Genomic DNA, 21,357 nt, shown 5'->3' with positions numbered 1-21,357 from the left:
GAGAGAGAGAGAGAGAGAGAGAGAGAGAGAGAGAGAGAGAGAGATTCTCCTTCATGGAAGATGCTATTGTCAGGGTTCTTAACATAACAATAGAAGAAACTAAACACTGACAATGTGTTGTAAAATTAACTGGTTTAAAGTAAACAAACAAAAGAGCCAATGGCTTGCAACAACTCAGGGGGAACCTCTGTTCCAAGAAAAACCTTTATCACTTTTTAGCTTTCCATGATTCTACTCATGCCAAACACTTTCCAGTAGACTGCACACATCCTTAGTCTGGATTGCCGCAGCTGTGTCACTGAACAAGTGCCAGAATGTGGTTGGAGGTCTTTTTCAGAAAACAGTCATTTGACTTGTCTGTCTACGGTTTATCTGGTCAGAGAGATCACTCAGTGAAAACAATTTTATATCCATAAACATTTAAAGAAAAATCACTAGCAGTTTTAAAACATCATAGCTACTAGAAGACAACATTAATAACAAGTTAACCAAAACATTGAATAGGAAAATCTAGGAACAAGAAATTGAAAGGGTATGAAAGCCCCAAACATCCAATGGCAATCCAGAACAAATAAGACAGAAGAGAACTGCACTCACAAAAGAAGCTCTGTGCTGACTCCAAATTCCCATCCTGAGGCTAGTTTAGACGATATCTTCATATAAAAAGTAAAGCCAGTTTGTACATTGTTTTTTTTTTTTCGCACACTTTAGGCATGGAACACACACACACACACACACACACACACACACACACACGGAGATGAACTCATTACAGTAAGTTAAATAATCTTTTGAAATTGTCAGATGACCACATAAATTACAACACATAAAGAAAATAAGGAAATAGAAACTGGACATGCTAGATAAGAACTTTAAACGGAACTATTCATTGTAAAAAGGAATAAAGAAAAACACTACAAAAATAATTAAAGGAAAGTAGTTAAACATTTTTAGTAAATAGTAATTACAAAGCTAAAGAAATAGAGCTGAGCATACTGGCTCAGGTCTACAATTACAACACTGATGAAGATGAGTTCAAGGCCAGCCTGAACTACTAGTACACAGTGAGTTCAAGGCCAGCCTGAACTACTAGTACACAGTGAGTTCAAGGCCAGCCTAGGCTACAGGAGACTACCCTTACCCTACCAAGCAAATGAAAATGTAAGTTGAGCCACAGTTAAGTAAAAATTGAAAGCTAAAATTAAATAAAAATAATGGGGGAAGGAAGAGGCGAGGATGGTACTGGAATGCTGGCTCAGCAGCTAAGAGCATGGCTATTCGTTCAGAGGACCTGTGTTCATAACGGCCTATAGCCCCAGACCCAGATCTCTATGTCCTCACCAGGTATGAACACACTGCACACACATACATGCAAGCAAACACACAAACACATAAAACAAATATTAAAAAATATTGCAAGCAAAAATAAAAAATGAATCAGAATACTGAAGAAAAGTATATGGAGCATCCAGAAATATATTCTAGTAGTCGGATTACTTTAACATAAAGTAGAAGAGGCTTGTGGGTAAAGGCTAGTTTATACTAAGAGAAAACAAATTACAGCCCACAAGCACAATCAAAATGTATTACAAATGACAATATATATTCTTTGGAAATGAATTAAAACTAAAGTTAATTTACTAATCAGTAAGTCCATCTTCTTTGTCTCTAGCCTTTTGGTTAGAGGTAATGACAAAATGCCAGCCAAAATAAAGACAGTAAGGGACCAGGAATATAACTCTTTTACCACGATGCAGCAACCATGGAGAAGAACCGTAAGAGGCACTGCCATTGCCTCTCTCACCTTTCTATTAGAAACTTCAGAAAATACAGCAGCGTCTGACATCTGGCCCCTCCTCAGCTTAGGAAGTAACAAATTAGTCCCAGTAAATTCACTTTCCAAATAAAATCATGTTCTCGGAGATCCCTTAGCTATTACATTCTTAAACGTTTCAGTGCATTACAATAGAAGTTAAGTAGATTTTCTTAAGTAAAACTGGAAAGCAAATCTCTCTATTAAATTAAAACATTATTGAAGCTTTAGTGATTAGTAAAATGACTTTATGCTGGAATAATGGGAGGGGAGGGGAGTTCTGGTGGTTATGAAACACTGACAAACTATATTTAAACTCTGTTTTACTTTTACAGCTGATAAAGACAAGCAGAAATCATTTAAACTTCCCAAGAAACCAGACACTAGTTACCAATCCCTCTTTATTGTTTAAAACTTAAAACAACATAGTTATATTATTCTTAAGAAGAGTCTCAAGCAAGCTGCAAACAAAATGACTAAAGGATGCCGAACCATGATTAACAGCTATTCAGACTATTAGCTACCTCTTAAGACTCCCCTCCCCAATGCAGTAACCCTTTCTTTCCTTTGCAGCCTTATTCCTTGCCTAATTCTTTCTTTTGATGTCCACGATAAACAGAACTTCTGCCCAAATCTGTGTCTCTTTTGCCTACAAGTCCTCATGTCTCTTTGTATATCCCAAGCCTACCTCCTCTGCTCAATTTTGGGATGCATCACTTCCTTACAGAGGTCTTTTCTGCCCTCCCAGAAGACAGACCCAACCTACCCACTGGCATCTGACTTACTGATAGGATAGGCTCCTCTTCATGGAGCTCACACCTGCAGTTTTCTACTGTCTGCACACTTAGCTCCTTAGCTTCCTTTAACCTTTTGATTAAAGGTTTTAATAAACAGTGTAGTGTAACATCAGCTCAATATAATATAATACTATCCTCCTGACTCTCCAGTTCACAGCTCAGGATGGAACATGCCACATAAGGCAAATCAGAGTTTTCTTATTCAACTCCACTGGCAGAGAAACAGTTAGATATACTGTGGCTTCCTGAGAAGACATGGTATCCTCACAACATGCCTAACTGCAAAGTATAAACATGAATGTCTAGAGGTTTTAACACAAGCTCCAACACTCATAGATTTCATGGCCATTTTACAAAGCTTCTTGGTGGGGAGCCTCATTAGTCACCATCTGTTTATGTGTGTAATTCGAGATAACATTTTGGTTACATGTCGGAAACACCTCTTGCCATTAACCTCATTTCTAGAATACTGCCTCATACTGAAGCACCTGGAGTTCAGGAACACAGACCTGAAACTCACGCACTGACTACTATGTAAATGACAGAAGCATAGTCTGTAACAATGCTAGAGAATTCTGGATGAATCTGACTTTACCATAAAATTCTGTCACTTGACTGTACTCATTCTGAGTCCATGATGAACGCCATCACATACGAAAAAGAAATAGCATCTAAATAAACATTACAGTAGTTGAGGATATGAAATAGCACCAGTCACAGAATTTTAGATTCCTGTTGTCTCACCTGGACAAGCTGCATTCAAATTATTTCATTCATTGTGATAATTATGTTATATAAGTAGGATAAATTTAATTTGCAAATAATTTGTTGACATATCAGAGCAAGGTCTGGGTGCTAACTCTACATTTCATTTGTACTATCCCACGGAAGTGACATGAGTCCCTTCAGAGTCAACTAAAATTTTAGTAAAAAATTACTCTTCATTTGTTTATTTAACGCAGGTTTCTGGGCTTTCCTTAAATGTTCTTACTAATGTAAGGTCTCGTATGTATATGTTTGCGTGTGTGTGTGATATTTAGATTGTGTTAACTAAAATGTTGCATACATAACAGCTGCACCTAATAAACAGACTATTACAGTCACACAGGCAATCAGAAACTCGAAGTCCAAATCTGATGCTACTACTAGAATATAATTAGGAAAAAGAAATGGAGCCTCATTTCCCTTTGGCTAGGGCATAAAAGGAGACTTAAAAATGCAAGAGAAAAATGAGGAGAGCAAAGACAATAAATTATCAAGAACTATAAATCTAAAACATTGGTATTTACTTACATACCACACAAACTTTATTCAGACTCAAATCAGAACCAAAATGGAATGGAAGAAAAGCTTGTAAAGCAACTTAGAAACCATTAGGTCTCCTGCTCTTCCCCTGCCCCCACACAGGAAAGGGCCTACAGGAAGCTGGGCTTTCAGCCTCCATCTGGCAGCCAGGTCTAGTGGAGCCAGTTCTGAGAACTCTCTAAGTTCCCACTTTCTATCTGATGACAGAATTTATAAAAACCATTCTCTCAAGCTCAGGCAGTAATGCACACCTGAAAGGCCACTACAAGGAAGCCTGTGAGCTTTCGGGGTCAGTCTAGTCTAGTCTACAAAGCAAACCCTATCTCCGAAACAACAACCTCCTCCCTCCCTCCTCTCCACACCTAATTCTTCCATACTGTGACATTAGGCAGGAGATAGTAAGCTGATCTCACAACTGTCCCTGAAATGAACTGAAGGCCTCTGCTCATACACCTGTACTACCGGGACAACTATGATCCTTATGTTATGCACCATCTTTCCCTACAGGAATGTCAGATACTCACAACAAAGAAACTGTAGTATAGTTCAGAAGACAGGCTAGAAGCAAACCATTTACATTAGCACTCTGAGGCCCAAAGCTCAAGATGCTGTGCAACTCTCTCATGGTAATGGCCTCAGAGACTGTTGGGTAGTTATCCAATTACATCCCATACAGTAAGGCACTTTGTGAGGTTGTGGGTGGGGTACCCGGCAGTATATTACTAGGGACCTCATTGCATACGAAAATGAAAATAAAGAGTTAGTAGAATTTACAATCTGGACATTTTTCTAGACTGAAAGCATAAACTAAACTGACTTTGTGAAAAATATGAACCTTGGGAAAAACACCTGCCATGCTACCTCCGAGTACTCACACTTTCAATTTCTGCTATTAAATGATTTTTTCATTACAGTAAATACCTTGCTTTTGCCAGGCGGTGGTGGCGCACGCCTTCAATCCCAGCACTCGGTGCAGAGAGGCAGGTGGATCTCTGTGAGTTCGAGACTAGCCTGGTCTACAAGAGCTAGTTCCAGGACAGTCTCCAAAGCTACAGAGAAATCCTGTCTCGAAAAACCAAAAAACCCCCTTGCTTTCTAAAGTACTATTGACTCAACTTCTACAGTGCTAGGGACTGAATCCAAGGCCTCATGTATGCTAGTACTGTGGTAGTGCTGACCTACAAGTACACCAGCAAGCCATCAAGGTACAGTTAGTATTTGCCATATGCCAAGCATAGTGGACTCTTAAAAAGTACTCTACAGAATCTTATCTTGACTTTTTAAACTTGCTGTGAGACTGACCACACACATCGTCTACAACACTGAGGACTCCCTATCTAGGCTGATTCTCTTCAGATGCAGTAGCAAACACTGACCACTGCCTCCTGGGGAGGCACGAGATGTCTATGAGCCTTCACCAGTTTATCATCAGTCAACACAAACCATGCTTTATGCATGCTTCTATCAGAGACAGCACAGTGCACACTGAACAGCAAAAATCAATAAAAAAAGAAAGAAAAGCAGCAGTACTAAATCAACTATGAAAAGGATGCTATGTTTGCTTACAGTGTCGTAGGTGTGGCTTTGTTCATTTTATGTAGGGGCATATATATCAGGCAAATAGTTTTATCACTATTCACACCCGTATAATCCCAGTACTGAGGAGGCTATGGTAGGGGCATAACAAGTTCAAGGCCATCTGGACCGCTGTGGGAGACCCTGTCTCAAAAGACTTTGGAGCTTGGGGTGCAGTTCAGCTGATAGAGTATTTGTCTAACATGCACAAAGTTCTGGCTTTCCAATAAAACCAGACATGGTGGCTACAGTATTAGTACTTGGAAGGTAGAGGTAGATGTTCAAGGTCTGCCTCCATTAGATAAGTTCCAGGCCAGTTTGTGCTCCTTGAGACTCTGTCTCAGCAAGACAACAGGACTTCAAATGTGCACCAATATTAACTTAGGGGGTTACAAATAAATTGAAGCAAATGGCTGAATCAGTAAGTACATTAGATATAACCAGTGGCAACTATGAGAGCCACACATTGCAACACAATCTCCAACTCCACTATCAGCAAAAGAGGGTTTGGCAAAACCTGGATGCAAAGCCAGATGCGAGGTTTCCACATAGACATAAGAGTTTTAGACACTGTGCTTTAAGACGATGCCCAAAGCTTTTAAAAAGTTGTATTTTTCATAATGTTACTTCCTACCTGATATATTCTAAAAGGGATATAACGAAATCCATTTTCTTCTGGAGGATATTCCATGAGTTTCCGGTTGATGGCCCAAAACTGGTCAAATCTGTCTGAAAGGATATAAATTCTGTTACTAAGAATGAACGTCATTAGTAGACTAGCTCATAAGAAGACATGAAAGTCCTAAACATTCTCTCAGAAGTTTCTGAAAAGCAATTGGGCATGGTTTACAAATTATTTCTCTTAATATTAACATAAAGCAAGGTATGAAATTAATAACAGTTTTTCTCTCAAGAGAAACCCTATACAGGGAAGTGATTACTTGTGTTACCAAGGCAGAGACCAGCAGTGATAACAGCATGACTCTTCATTTAGCTTCTGCTGATAATCTATATTAGAACAAATCTGCACAATTTAAATATCAGCCAGCACTTATGGAGAAACAACAATACAGAAGAGCTTCCGAAAGAAATGTGGTACCTGGTGCTGGGGCAACATCTGCCTTGAAAGCAATGAGAGTTGAGTTCAAACTCCTAGAACCTGCGTAAATATGTCAGGCATTGTGGTGCCTACTTGCAACCCAGCACTGGAGAGAAAGAGACACTGAGTCCCAGTCAGGCACCTAGCCTAATTGGCAGGCTACAGGAAATGAAGGACTTTGTCTCCAGGTAAGGCAGAGGCTTTCCTGACACTGGGAGTGTCCTTGGGTCTCCACGTGTGCACAGACGCACACACACAAACACACACACACACACACACACACACACACACACACACACACACACACAGAAACACAGAGACACACAGAGAGAGGTCGAGGAGGAATATAATCCCCTGGTAGACTTGGCTCGCCTAATAGGTACAAAGCTCTTGGCTCAACTCACAGCACATGGGAGAGGGTGGGTGGAAACAAAACACAGAAGTGCATGTGCAAATTATCAATTGCACCTTAATTTTATACTGATCACGATTTAAATTTTTTTTCAGGTTGAATTGCAACATTACTAAGTTATAATAATTTGCAGATCATAAAAATCTACAGTCTCTAAATACATTCAGCGGTCAGAACATTCATTGTAAATGCAATCATACAGTATGTGGTCCTTTGCATTTGCTCTGTATGTGTGCATGTGCACAATATGAAGTTTTCAAAGTTCATTCTGTACCATGTACAAAAGTTTTGTTTATGATCGAATAAGCATTCAATGATATAGAGTTATAAGATTTTGCTAACTTACAAATATTTGAGTCATTTCTACTTTTGGCTATCATAAATCACATTACTAAGAATATCAGTGTACACATTTTGTATGAATATGTTTTTAATTCTCTTGTTAGACCTAAAAATAAAATTCCTGCATTTTATGGCAAGGCTATTTAACTGTTAACATGGTAAATGTTTTGAGGAAATGACAAACTGTTTTCCAAAGTAACTGAACCATTGTCCATTCCTACCAATAATGTCAAGAAGTTCTAATCCATGTTTGCCCCTGCCAGCACTAATCATTTTATTCATTCATTCATTCATTTATTTTTGAGAATTTATTTATTTATTTATTTATTTATTTATTTATTTATTTATTTATTTATTGAGACAGTCTTATATGCAGCCTTAGCTGGTCTCAAATTCATAGAGACCCACCTGTCTCTGCCTCTCAATTGCTGGGATTAAAGGTGTGTACCACCATCACCTGGCCATTTTTTTTTTTGATATATTCACCTCAGCTAGTATGAGACAGTAACTCAATGTGATTTTTATTTGCGTTTCTCTAATGACTAACAATGAGTTTCTTTCCATGTGCTTGCTGGCCATTTCTGTATCTGGAGATTTCTCTGGATAAATGGCCAAAGTTTTTATTTGTTTTATTTTATTACTGTGTATGATGTGTGCTCTGTGTGTGTGTGTGTGCGTGTTTGTACATGCACACATGCCACACTGCACATGGGAGGTCAGAGGACAACTTTTGGGGTTATGTTCTCTCCTTCTCCCATGGGTTCCAGGGATCAAACTCAAGCATGATGATATACTTTCATAATTAAAACACATGGGAGGTGGAGGCAGGATGATTTAGAGTTTAAGGCCAATCTTGGCTACATAGTGTGTTTGAGGACATCTGAGGCTACTTGAGATCCTATCACAAATAAACAAAAAACCTTCCAGCAGAGCTGGGTGTGGTGTCACATATCTGTGATCCCAGCACTTGGGAGGTAAAGGTTTCTGGACATCCTAATCTATATTGCAATGTCCAGGCCAGCCAGCACATCATACCAAGATCCCATTTCAAGACTTGCAAAACAAATCCCCCAAACAAACCTTTATTAAAATAGATTTACATGGATTCCACCAGAAGAGTAAAGGGTTAAAAACCCAAACAGAAAACAGGCTAATTCTCAGCTAGGAAAGATTTAAGACCACGGGGGAGATTGGGTAATTGTCTGGAGACATTATTGGTTGTCAAAACTTGTCTGAGTGCCTAGCAATTAGTGGATGGAAGCCAGGAAAATTGCTACACAGTACAATACACAGGACAGCTCTGCCAAACAACTATGTTGACCCAAAATGCCAATGGAAGGAAAACTGAAAGAGGGTGAGTACAAAGTTTCTGGAAAGACCTCCAAGGCATAAAGTATATAAACAAAGAGAAAGTCGCACCACACACCCTCACTTCCAATTCGTCCTTCAGCATGTGCACTACAATATGGGCTCAAATCCTTTCCAAGTCTTCACAATTTCAACTACTTAGAGATTTCTTAGCAAAGCGTGCTGAGATTCCAAAGCAAAAGACTCTTCTGTAGTTCCCAAGATGGGTCAATGTCATTGGGGAAGAGGCAGCAAAGTAGGATGTCATTCCCACCATATATGCCCAGCTGTACATTTTTCTTAGGAATACAGAAGTCAGAACACAGAAAGCTTCCTGCCTATAAACACAGTGAAGGCCCCAAAGAGGGCTAGTCCTTTCTGGCTCCCATGTGTCCTGACACTTATTGTTAATCAGCTGTTCTCCACATTATCCTGGCTATGTGGATTACAGATTCACTCTGGCCTGGTCCAAGGAGCAAGCTTCTTTAATTCAGTGTGTTAACTAGACTTCCCAGTTGAGGTTGAATCCCAGTCTCGGGAAAGGGCTCCACATTAAGTCTTTCCTCTCCCATCCCTAAGTAGCATTATAGTTTCCTCATAACTAATAGTGACTCTTTGTAAGTGTTGGAAACCAGGTGTTCCCTCCTGCCTGCCTTCAGCGACTCAGCGCCAAACAGCCACATCATCACCTGCTGCCAAGGGTGACACATTTCTACTGTCTCCAAGAGTTGAGTATTTTCCCCATGTCCATGCATTATACCCATTTAAAAGGTCCCCACTACCATGGCCCTATGCTAGTGCGCTCTCTCTCTCTCTCTCTCTCTCTCTCTCTCTCTCTCTCTCTCTCTCCCTCCCCCACTCAAAGGCAACCTTTTGCTTCCCCTAACTCCCCCAAAATCACTTTCATCAGGTCTGTTTCATGGTGTGACTTAGTAGTTTACCTTGGCTCTGATCCACCAAGGTACTCTTCCTTTCACCAGGAAGGTGGAAGTTCTGTTGGTTTCTGGGACACACTAGGTAAATGTTCTGTCTTTAAGTTATGGTTGATGAATTTGTAAGTTTGTTGCAAAGTGGAAGCCAGAGCTGGACCTAGCTGGGGGGAGGGTAAAGGGCAAGACAGCCACAGTGTGCACACACCCATCCCCTCTTACAATACCAGGTCTGACCCAAGCTGCTGATCTAATAGGTCTGTACAGACTGTTCATGAATTTCATTCTAAATTCTTGAGTCCAATTCAGTTTCTGTTGTATAATAATCTTTTTGTACACTGTGAAGATCTGTTTTTGCCAAGGTGCCTTTTGACTGATTTAAATAAAAGCTAAACAGACATTAGCTAGGCAGAAAGTATAGGTGGGAGAGTCAGACAGAGAATGCTGGGAAGAAGGGAGGGGTTGCCAGGAAGGAAGTAGCATGGACGGTACAGAGTAAAGTTAATAAAACCACGAGACAAAAAGTAGATTGATAAAAATGGGTTAATTTAAGTGGTAAAAGCTAGTTAGTAACAAGTCTAAGCTATGATCAAACTTCCATAATTAAAAAAAAAAAGTCTGTGTGGTTATTTGGGAGCTGGCAGGAAAGACAGAAAAAACAACAAAACAAAAAGCCAGCCTACAAGCTTCTGTTTCTTTAGCTGCTGCTTCCCTCTGCTTGCTCTTCCCTCCACATAGATACCTACCTGCTTCTCAGTCCTGGTAGTTCCTCCTTGTCCCTTAGCCATTCCTCCCCTTATTCTATGTCATGTTTCTCTGGCTCCTGGATACAGCTTCTATGGCCTTGGGCCTCCTACCATGTGAGCAATCTTTTCTCTTGGCTCTGGCCTTTTCTGCACACCTATGGGTCTCTTCACTAAAGAACTTACTCCCTCCCTTTTCCTCTTCAGTCTCTTTGATATCTCTGGCTCCATGCAGTCCTGCAGCTTCAGCTCTAAGCTCTGTAGAGCTTCTAAAAACACACCCACAGTCTTTTGCTTTGTGATCCACTCTTCTTTCCTCTATGAACTCATATTTGATTACAGCAGCCTGGCCTCAATACAGATCAATGTCCAAAATTTGGCACACATGACTTCCAAATTCTCACAGATTATAACAACTGCATAAGCAAATGCTCCCCAAATCTCTTCTATCTAAACTCACTCTGTTCTATACTTCCAAGTCTCTTCTAAGGTTCTACTTCCCACTCTAAAATCTTTTGTCTCTAAGGTTTCTCTGTACTTTGCTCTCAAAAAACAAAACAAAAGATTTTAATTTATAACAAAGGGTTTACAATAGAAAACATATATATATATGACTCAACTCTTGTTTAGTATGTGTGTGTGTGTATGTGTGTGAGTGTGTAGCTTGGATTCAACTCTCATTTAAAAAAATAGATCTACTAGCAAAAAAGATGGTTTTAAATAGCAACCATGTGGCTCTCCTCCATCTTGGCTGATGACCTCATCAGGATGTAAGCAGTCACGCGGTTGGCAGTCATCATTACTAAGGTTAAAGGACACATAGCATGTGACTTAACTTCAGATGACCACATGGCACAGAACAATAAGTGTAAAACTTCTTACTCCTATTGAGCTCTCTGTTTATCACTGTATCTCTTTTTAGACCAAGGAAACAATAAGTCTCCTAAATATTGTGGATTGGTATGGGTGTCTGTACGATGACAAAAATTTAAGGTTCTATTTGCTACAACATACTATGCAAGTGATTCAACTCTGGTTAAGAATTTACTATATGATGATAAAATTTTAAGGTAATAAAGGTCTATTCAGATTAATAAAAGCTGGTTTAGATGTATGCCTAATTACTTACAAATTTGCTAACTGTTCAACACCAAGCTGCTAGAATATTTAGATAAGCAACAACATGTCTGATAAATAAGGTATATTCAATAATTAAGGTTTAGAAATCCTTAAGGTCTACTCAGGTTAACAGAAACCTGTCTACCTTTGTCTTTTGTTCACTTTAATCTTTACCTACTTGGATAAAAACTACAACATACAAAAAGCTGCAGTGTTCTATAACAGATCAATAAAGTTTCCATATGGACTGGATCTATGATTAAAAGTTTTATTTCGATAAAAAGAGAATGTCAATTCAAAAATTGTTATTTTTAAGGCTAAATATAACAGGGATCAAATGCCAAGTCCTAGTCTTATGAAAACTACTAGCTTGTAAAATGTTAAGAATAATTAAGACATGCAAGTGGTCAGTTAACTTATAGACGATCAGATGTGTTCAGAACTACACTTGTAGTCATGGTAAGGAACAAGCTTAGTCTCCTGTGTATGTTTTCAAAGTTAAGTGTAAAACAAGCAAGTAGAAACAAGCAGTTTGTTTAGCTTAGATATATTTAATATATTATAATACATGGTCCTCAAACTCTTCAGACATTGGCTGAATATGACATTTAAAATGTTTGATAATAGTAGTAAAAAAAAAAAGCTTCCTGTGATAGAAGTGCCAGTTCCTGGCAGTAGCCCTAAAGAAGAACTTTGCCTGGAGTTTGCTTTAAATGTGGCAAAGCAGGCCACTGGGTAAAAAAATTGCCCTTCACCTTGCCCACCACCAGGACCCTGTTCAGGCTGTAGACAAGCAGGACACGGGGGAGTTGATTGCCCTTCTTTGCTTAGACAAGGTAGGCTTGTCCCCCAAGTTCCTATTTCACAGAAAAGTCTGGCCTGGCAGCTCAAGACTGATGCCCTAGAGCATTTGCCCCCTCAGACCACAGAGGAATCTAAGGTGATTGTTCAGGCAGCCAATAAGTCGCTGTCATTTTTAATAAGATTCAAAGCTGCTTGGTCTGTACTTCCTGCTTATTCCGGTGAAATTTATCTTCAGATCTCTGACAATGTCTACAGCTAGGCTAATGATAGCTCTGTCAATTTAACAGCAGCAACCAAGATCTCAGCTGCCTTCTCAGGTCTCTTCATATATAAAAACTAGGACTCATACCTCACTTTCCAAGATCTTCTACTAGGTCTAGACACAATTTACCTTGCTACCAGACTCTAAAAAGAGATAAACTCACAAAACAAATGTCAATGTAACTTTACTATTCTTTTAAAAAGGAACTCGCTTTACAATGACTGCTCTTAGGAATCAATCATCTGTGCCTCACGGTGAATGATTGGATAGAAAAGGCACAAAGTTTATTTAAGGTCTGAGGATATAAAAGATTAAGTTGTAAGGAGCTAAGAAAATGTTTTAGGGTCTAAGAAGGTATTTGAAGGTATGCAAATACAATTTATAAAAGTATAAGGAAGTGACTTACTTACAGTATATAAAAATGAAAAATGTTTCAGATCTCTTCCTCTGTCTATGCCATTGTTCTATTCAGAGTTCTAACATTAACCAACAGAGTTCTGATAAGCTATAAATCTATCTGGTAATCACTGACTACTATTACCATGGTCACAAGCTCAAGATTTTGAATCTCTGCTGGCTGTCTTCTAAGTCTAGACTTAAAAGAGCTAAGCATATCTGTCTAATCTCTGTACACCCCATCCTATCTTCTGGAGGGAGGAAATAGTGTTCATGCTTTTAACCCAAAATCAGTTTGGGTCTCCAAACTTCTACTATGACTCAAAGCCCTTTTCTACAGACAGGATTTTATTAAAGGTCACAAATAGTGGTAATGCGAACATATCTGAAACTTTTGCCTCATCAGGAAATCCAGATCTCACAGGTCAAATGGACTCCAGATATGTATTGTCAATTAAAGCCTGTTTTCCCACCTGTCTATTCTACTCATTCCTGATTAAGAATCTATCCCGCTCTCCTTTCCCTGGTCTTAGGACTTCCCTCCAACAACTACCACGACCATGGGCCTAAAAGTTTCAAATGTACACCTAAGGAAAAAAAAAACCTTCCCTTAAACTCCTTAACTTTACCCTCTTCCATAATATATCTGTGTTAGTAACCTGCCAGCTTCAGGTGTTCCCTCAAAAGCTGCAGCACAGAGAGCTGCATAGTGGCTAGCTTACAAAATTGCTCCAATTACCGCCTGCACATACCTAATCCCAGATGGTCCCACACAGCTTCAACAGCAGTGAAACAGCCTGATCTTCCAGAACAGTCTCCCAAAATGTTGATATCCCCAGACAACAGAAAGCAGTCTAAAGAGCATAACACCATGATTCCTGCCTCACCATCACCTCTTCCTATTTCCTCACCTTTTGTAACAAATGAAAGGGAGGAATGTTAGAAACCAGGTGATCCAGCACACCTTCACCTCGGCAGCCACACTATTACCTGCCATCAAATGCGACACATATCCACTGTCTCCATGAGTTGCATATTTTCCCTATGCAATGCATTATACCCCTTTAAAAGGTCCCTGTCACCACGCACCCCTCATCCCTGTGCTCTCTCTCTTTCATCCCCACTCAGAGGCAGCCTTTTGCCCTATCTTCCCAACAAAACTCTTTTGTGAGATCTGTTGTGTAGTGTGATCATTGTGGCATTCCTTGGACCCAATCAGTCTGCCAAGGTACTCCTCGTTTGCAAAAATCCTAACAATAGGATTTTATAAAAACAAAAAATGCCAGTGTTATGAGAACCTGTAACCAGATATCTTTATATTAAACTCAGAGTAACAATGTTTCTTATATACACTTGTCAAAGATTAAAATAAAATTCAAAAAACAATGCTTATCCAGAACATATCAGCTTATAAACCTTGCATGGTGGATCATGCCTACAGTTCTAGTTAGTGCAAGGCTGAGGAGGAGGACTGTACTGATTTCTAGCCCAACCTGAGCCTGATAGTAGAAACTTGTCCTATCCTCTTCCAAAGAAAGCAAAAAATAAACAAGAAGTTGACTTTGTACTTGTGCTTACTATTACCACTTTCATTTCTCTCCTCCACCACTCAACAGCCTCCTAACTAGTTCCTACCTCCCGAGTTATCTGTAACACACACCACACAGTGTTGTTTGCAAACATAAACCATTTTCCAAATATTTTCCTAGCAGGTTATAAAAATGTAATGATACACTTTAATAACATGATTTTAAGTATAAGAATCCTTTTTGAAAACATTCTTTTTGTGTATGCACATGTGTGTGCATGTTTGTCTTTATGCATGTATGTGTGGGCTATGCATATGTGTGTAGAAACCAGAGAACAATTTTGTTTTGAGACAAGGTCTCTTACCACCAGAGTCAGGCCTGTCTGGTGCTGGAATCCTAAGTACAAATCACCATGCCTAGATGTTGACATGGGTTCTGGATATCAAACTCAAGTCCTCATTGTTGTGGCATATTCCTTTACACTGTGTGAAGATACGTAACTGTGATTGGTTTAATTAAAATCTAAACGACCAATAGCCAAGGATAATTTCTGGGGCAGAGAGAATGTGGGGAAGAAGAAGGGGAGTCACCACTGGATGTGGAGGAAGCATAACATGTAGGAGATGAGGTAACAAGTCATGAGCAGTATGTAAATTAATAGTTATTTTAACTTATAAGAGCTAACTATTAAGTCTCTATGTGGTTATTTGGGAGCTGACAGGCAGGACAGAGAAAGACTCACTACCTACTTCTAGGTACATATTTCCACTTAAGACCAGAGAAAGCTTTAAAAAGTTTCCAAACACACAAAAGTGGAGTCAAGCACGACTTCTTAGTCCTGTAGTGTCTCATGTGGGCTGCAGTTCACAGATGTGTCTCCCACTGCTGCTTGAGCCACCAGAGTGGCATGAACAAAGGTGTGTGATATTTTAAGGTTTTGCTCATGCAGATAGAAAAGATTACAAATACATAGTAAAGCAGATCCAGACAAGAAAAAAATATTTAAACAGGTTACAGTGTTTAAAAAATGTGCATAGGCTTCAAAAATAAGACAATGGTATAAACAGTTAATAGAAAAAATAGTTAATAAGAAACCAAGAAAATAATCTGAAGACAAAAAGGAATATGCCATGTAGTGATGATGAATACATAGGGAGTCTGGATTCTGTATGTTACTGTGTTGTCTTTGAATTTTTTGATTGCTGCTAAGCAAGGAAAAGCTGCTGGGAGACATGGGATAGTGAAAGGGACTACTGAAATAAACCATCCTAGAAATTTTAAGAATGTGTTAACTTTAAAATGGAACTCAAAAAAATATATTACTTTGGGGACGAGGTTATGCTTTTGTTTCCCCAGGAAATGAAAGGCTGTGGTGTTCAAGATTGATAGAGATCATATTTGACCAGGGAAAATCCCCCTGAAAATCTTGGCTATAGACATAAATAAAGAAACCTAGAAAAACTACAAGACAGATGATGCATATTTTACCTGTTCAAATGTAAAACAAAAAATTATCGTTGGCTGTGTTATGCACACTGCGCAGTCCATACTTGTGTTAATGCAGATATATATGTTATTTTGGAAAGTTTATGGTTTTTTTTTTTTTTTTTAAAGTTGGTTGGTATTGGCACACGCCTTTAATCCCAGCACTCGGAGGCAGAGGCAGGTGAATCTCTGTGAGTCTGAGGTCAGCCTGTTTTACAAGAGCTAGTTCCAGGACAGACTTCAAAGATACAGAGAGAAACTTTGTCTTGGGGTGGGGGTGAAGGGGAAGAAAGCTTATGTGTTTTCAGAACAAGTGGACCAGACACCAATGGAAATGGTAACTCAGGTAGTGATGAAGTCTCTCAGAGTGCCTATGTTGCAGTTTCCTCAGAGTTCTGCATCTAGAACAGCTTCAAGGTTGCTGGATGAGATGGTCTGATCTCACAGGCTATTCTAGTATTTGACCACTATTCTAATTTTCTCAGGGTCTGATAAAGATGCTCTAGGGTCCTCAGACAGCAGGAAGCAGTCTAGAGAACACAACACCCACATTCCAAGAGATAAGATGAGTGTTTTTTTGGTCATTTGGTGCATTGTTTAGGGGGGCTGGTTACAAGTTGTTATTGGTCATTGTCAGGGAGGATATTAAGCAAAGGAAATGAGATTCACAGATCTTGTTCTGAAAAGAAAAATGAGTATACAGAAATGAAAGGATGAGAGAGTAGATTATTCTATCTACTTTCAAACTAAAAAAGCAAATACTGACCTCAAATATTTTAAAATGATATGGATTTTGTATACTGATACAAATTTAAGATTATTTTTGTTAGAACATACTTACTACACGTTTCTACTCTTGTTTAAGTTACTGTACTTATGCAGCTCATTTAACAATGTAATATAAAATTTCTAGTCTTTGACAGTTATCATTACAAACAATTTAGGATAATAAAAATGCAGATTATTAGTTAGCCACCTATTACATCAAACTTATAGTAATGCTAGGTATGTTTCCAAGGTCAAACAGATATATTTTATATAGATAGATGGTCTTTAATGACCTACAGGATATGGCATTTAAATTTTTTTTTTTTTTTATTTAGGGCTTCTCATGACAGTGAAACATGTCTGCTCTTTGTAGCACCAATTTACTTCAGAAAAAAATGATGGGCACCGAAGAAACTCCATATGGAGTTTGTTTTCAATGTGGCAAAACTAACCATTTGGGTAAGAAACTGTTCTTGTCTTGACTGCTGACAGTATGCTGTACAAAAAGTGGACAAGCAGGACACAAAGGAAAAAGACTGCTGAACTCTACCAAAATAAGGCAGGGCAGTAATTAAAAATTCCTGCTACACAGAAAAGTCTGCCATCATGCAGGATACACAGGAAAACAACGGTTGAACTTTGCCAAGACAAGGTGGGAGGATTGTCAAAATTCCTGCTCATAGAAAAGTCAGTCAGATATTCTAGGCCTGGAAGCCAAAGATCATGCCTCAAACACTACAGAGGACCCTTGGGGGTGACAGTACAGGTAGCCAGAAGCCTCTGCTATTGTTTATTTTTAGAAGTAATTGCACTGAACTTTCTGTTTACTCAGGTAATAATATATCCTTCTGTGATCTTTGATAGAAATTGAAGGCTAGTCAGTTACAGTTTTCCTTAGTTATGATAGAGGATAAATTAAGCACAAAAGTTTGGACTCTTCAGGAGAATATAGGTAATGGAGTATTTTCTCTAAATTTGCCAAATACAAATGAACTGGATATTGTAAATGTAATTCTGACCTGATAATTCTTCTTATTGTTTATAGTTTTATTATGTTAGAGTTAAAACCTTCTTTATTTAGATAAAAGGGGGAAATGTTGTAGAATATTCTTTTACACTATGTGAAGGTATGTCACTGTGATTGGTTTAATTAAAAGCTTAATGATCAATAGCCAGGCAGAATTTTTGGGCTAGAGAGAGAATGCTGGGATGAAAAAGGTAAGAGTCGCCAGCTGGAAACGAGTAAGCATGACATGTAGGAGATGAGGTAACAAACCATGAAGCATGAGGCATTATGCAATTAATAGAAATGAGTATGTAATAGAAATGGGTTAATTTAAGTTATAAGAGCTAGTCAGAAACAAGTCTAAGCTACTGCCTGAGCTTTCATAATTAAAAAGAAGTCTCTGTGTTGTTTATTTGGGAGCTAGCTGATGGGACAGAAAAAGACTCGCTACACCTTATGATCTCAAGAGAAGCATTTTGCTGAGGAAGCTTATCCACCCAGTCCTAAGAATCACTGTTTAAAAACAACCAGACCTCTTTGCCTACAACTGGGGTAGATGGGTCCCTGCCCAGTTCTAGAAGTAGGAATCTATAGTTAGTAACGAAGCACCTTTCCCCATATCTCACCCCTTTCCTCTCCTAGTAAAGCTCTGCTGCTCCTACATTCCCCAGAAATCACCTAGCACCTCACTCATGCGCTCATGCATGCATTCATTCATTCAGTCAGCCATTCACACTAACTTGCTTACTTACTAAACTCTAAGTCACAGTATTCCCCGCCCCAGAAAATGTCAAATGTGTTCACCACCTGAACTCTAGGCCCTAGGGATCCAACCTCCTTTCTACCCACCGTGGGCACTTACCCACACGAGTACTGGTACATATCCACATACATACCCATAAACATAACCATATTTCCACTTGCCTCTGCTTCCCAAGTGCTGTTTTAAGGGCATGTGCCAACACACCTGGCTGATTTATTTTTCAAAGTGTATGCTTGTGGATATGTATGTGGCTATGTACATGAGTGCTGGCATTCAAGGCTTGGGCAATCACGCCCAGCAAAATAAATAGATAAATAGAATGGAAGTCTTAAAAAGACTTACAGAGCTGGAGTACAGTGTATGCCAAGACTGATTATCTGAATGTGTTCCTGTTCAAACTACAGATGGCGTCTCAAAATCTGATTCACCATGTGTTAAAAAAATGTTCTTCCACTTAGACAGTGCATCATGTCTGAGATTCTGAGAGCCAGAAAGAAACTAAATAATGAATCAAACTCATTTTATTTCACTCATGAAGCAACTTAAGTAGACAAAACCAGAAATCTACCCTAACTTTCATAAGTACTAAAGGCAAAAATAGTCCATGCTATGGTCACTGTAACTTTTTAAAATTGTTTTTATTTCATTTTATGTGTCTAGGCATTTGCCTGCATGTATGTCTGGTCACCATGTGCATGCCTAGTATCTGCAGAGACCAGAGGAGAGTGAAGGGTCACCTAGAATAGGAATTACTGTGGTTTCGAACCATCATTTGGTGCTGGGAATCAAACTATGGTTCTCTGGAAGAGCAACCATTACTCTTAATCTCTGAGCCATCTCTATAGCTGAGGTTAGTAAAATCTTTGCAATATTATATAAAATATTTTTTTTATCAGCCCAGCGGTGGAGGTCTTTAATTCCAGCACTAGGGAAGCAGGCGGATCTCTGTGGGTTCAAGGCCAGCCTGGTCTACAAGAGCTAGTTTCAGGACAGACTCCAAACTACAGAAAAACCTTGTCTCAAAAAACCAAAAATGAATAAATATGTAAATAAAAAATTCTTTTTAGCTAATAAAAATTCCTCATGTTTCAATTAGGAAACACTGATGATTGCCAGTTGACAAATGCTTCCAAGCAAAGATACACTAATGGTCACTGAAAATGCAGAATGAACTGGAACACTCCTTGGGTTATGTCCTCATTTGGATTACCTAGGAAGCCTTTGAAAGTATCAGCGTGGGGACCCTCCCATATCAATTACAGTGCCTAACTTACTGGCACCAGTACTTTTTCAAAGCTTTCCAGATGACTCCAATATGTAGCCAGGGTTAACAACCTCCAGATGTGATGCAATATGCTTCACTTTGGAATTCGAGGCTATCTAGGCTGAAATTCCTGGTCCCATCTCTTTAGTAGATAAATTCATTTCCTCATTTGCAAAGTTGATAACATTTATCTAATCCTTATAAGGAATCATAAGATAATGGATGTAAGAGTATCCAGGCCTGAGACATTATATAATTTTATTAACGGCAATAACTTCTAGGAAAGTTCTCTTCTTTTGTTCCTTGGCTATATGAAAAAATACCCTTTTAAAAGACATTCCTAATTTACCTTACCTCAGTCTGAAATTTGCCTCCAGGAATTTTCAGAATGAGACTGTGTCTGAGAGCTGTCTCCTCCCGTTTTATATTCCTCTCTAGAGCTGGGATTAAAGGCTTGCACCACTACTGCCCGGTGTTTTAGGCAAACTAGTATGGCTACTAGGATTAAAGGTGTGTTACCTCTGCCTGGACTGTAAGTCTGACCAGTGGGGCTGTTTTACTCTCTGGTTTTTCAGACAAGCTTTCGTTATTAAAATACAAATGAAATATCACTACACAAGAGTGCAGTGTGGCAAGTGGAGCTGTTCAAAATATTATACACCTACTCAAAATTAAAAACTAAAGGACATAAAACAAGTACACAATAGGCTTTCTCTTTCACTTTATACATAATTGGAGAAGTCACACCAGCATAAAATTACAATTTCTAAAATGTCTGATCAGGCCTTCTGCTTGCACTAGTAGTTCTTGGTGGTTAAAGTCTTCTCTGCCCACCCAAACCTATTCCTCAATGGCAGAGAAAACTCAGCCAAGTGACCCTGAACTAAAACAGCACACTGGATGGTTCGATGGTGGAAAGCAGCACTCAACAGTTACACCGGAGTAGCAGCAGAGTGGAAAATCAGAAGGGCGCTGGAGACATGCACATCAGGTGGATGGCTCACAGCTACGTGCCTGTAACTCCAGAGTTCAATGTCCCTGTCTCCACAGACATCTGCATGTATGTGATACACATACCAACAGGAAAGTGTGCATGCACGCACACACACACTCTCACTTAAAAATTCATTCAGCAAATTCTTTTTTTAAAGAGTTATTTATTTCATGTGCAAAATTTTTGTTTGACAAGTATGTATTACAGCACACACATGCTTAAGTATCCATGGAAGTCAAAAGAAGGCATTGAATCCCCTGGCAACTCTTAAAAAGGAAACATTTAATTGGGGCCACTAGCCCCAATTATGATTCAGTCCATTATCATGGCGGGAAGCATGGCGGCATGCAGGCAGATGTGGTGTTGGAGTTGAGAGTCCTACATCTTGCAGGCAACAGGAAGTCGACTGACTGTCACACTGAGGGAAGCTTACATAAAAGAGACCTCAAAGTCCACCCCTACAGAGACACACTTCCTCCAACAAGACCATACCTCCTAATAGTGCCACTCCCTGTGGGGGCCATTTTCTGTCAAACCACAGTAGGTAACACAATAAATAGCATTAACTGCTGAATACTGAGCAAAATGTATATCCAACCATGTAG

General features: G+C 39.1%; 1 protein-coding gene across 8 annotated transcripts in view; it reads right to left on the bottom strand.

Moving 5' to 3' along the window:
• Atg5 (autophagy related 5) overlaps positions 1–21,357 on the bottom strand; it is a 110,156-nt gene that overhangs the window by 38,175 nt on the left and 50,624 nt on the right. For 5 of the 8 annotated variants that reach the window (XM_050123943.1, XM_050123941.1, XM_050123942.1 and 2 more), the window contains exon 6: positions 6,125–6,219. The exons of 2 other annotated variants lie outside the window; for them this stretch is intronic. In XM_050123943.1, coding sequence (XP_049979900.1) covers positions 6,125–6,219 — 95 coding nt within the window. Of the gene's footprint in view, positions 1–6,120; positions 6,220–21,357 lie in introns of those variants that run through there. One more of the 8 variants, XM_050123947.1, reaches the window with a different exon arrangement.

Source organism: Alexandromys fortis, unplaced genomic scaffold, assembly GCF_014885135.2.
Source record: "Alexandromys fortis isolate MF-2015 unplaced genomic scaffold, M_Fortis_MF-2015_v1.1 scaffold_211, whole genome shotgun sequence".
NCBI classification, from domain to species: domain Eukaryota; kingdom Metazoa; phylum Chordata; class Mammalia; order Rodentia; family Cricetidae; genus Alexandromys; species Alexandromys fortis.
This window is presented reverse-complemented; position numbering and strand designations above follow the sequence as displayed.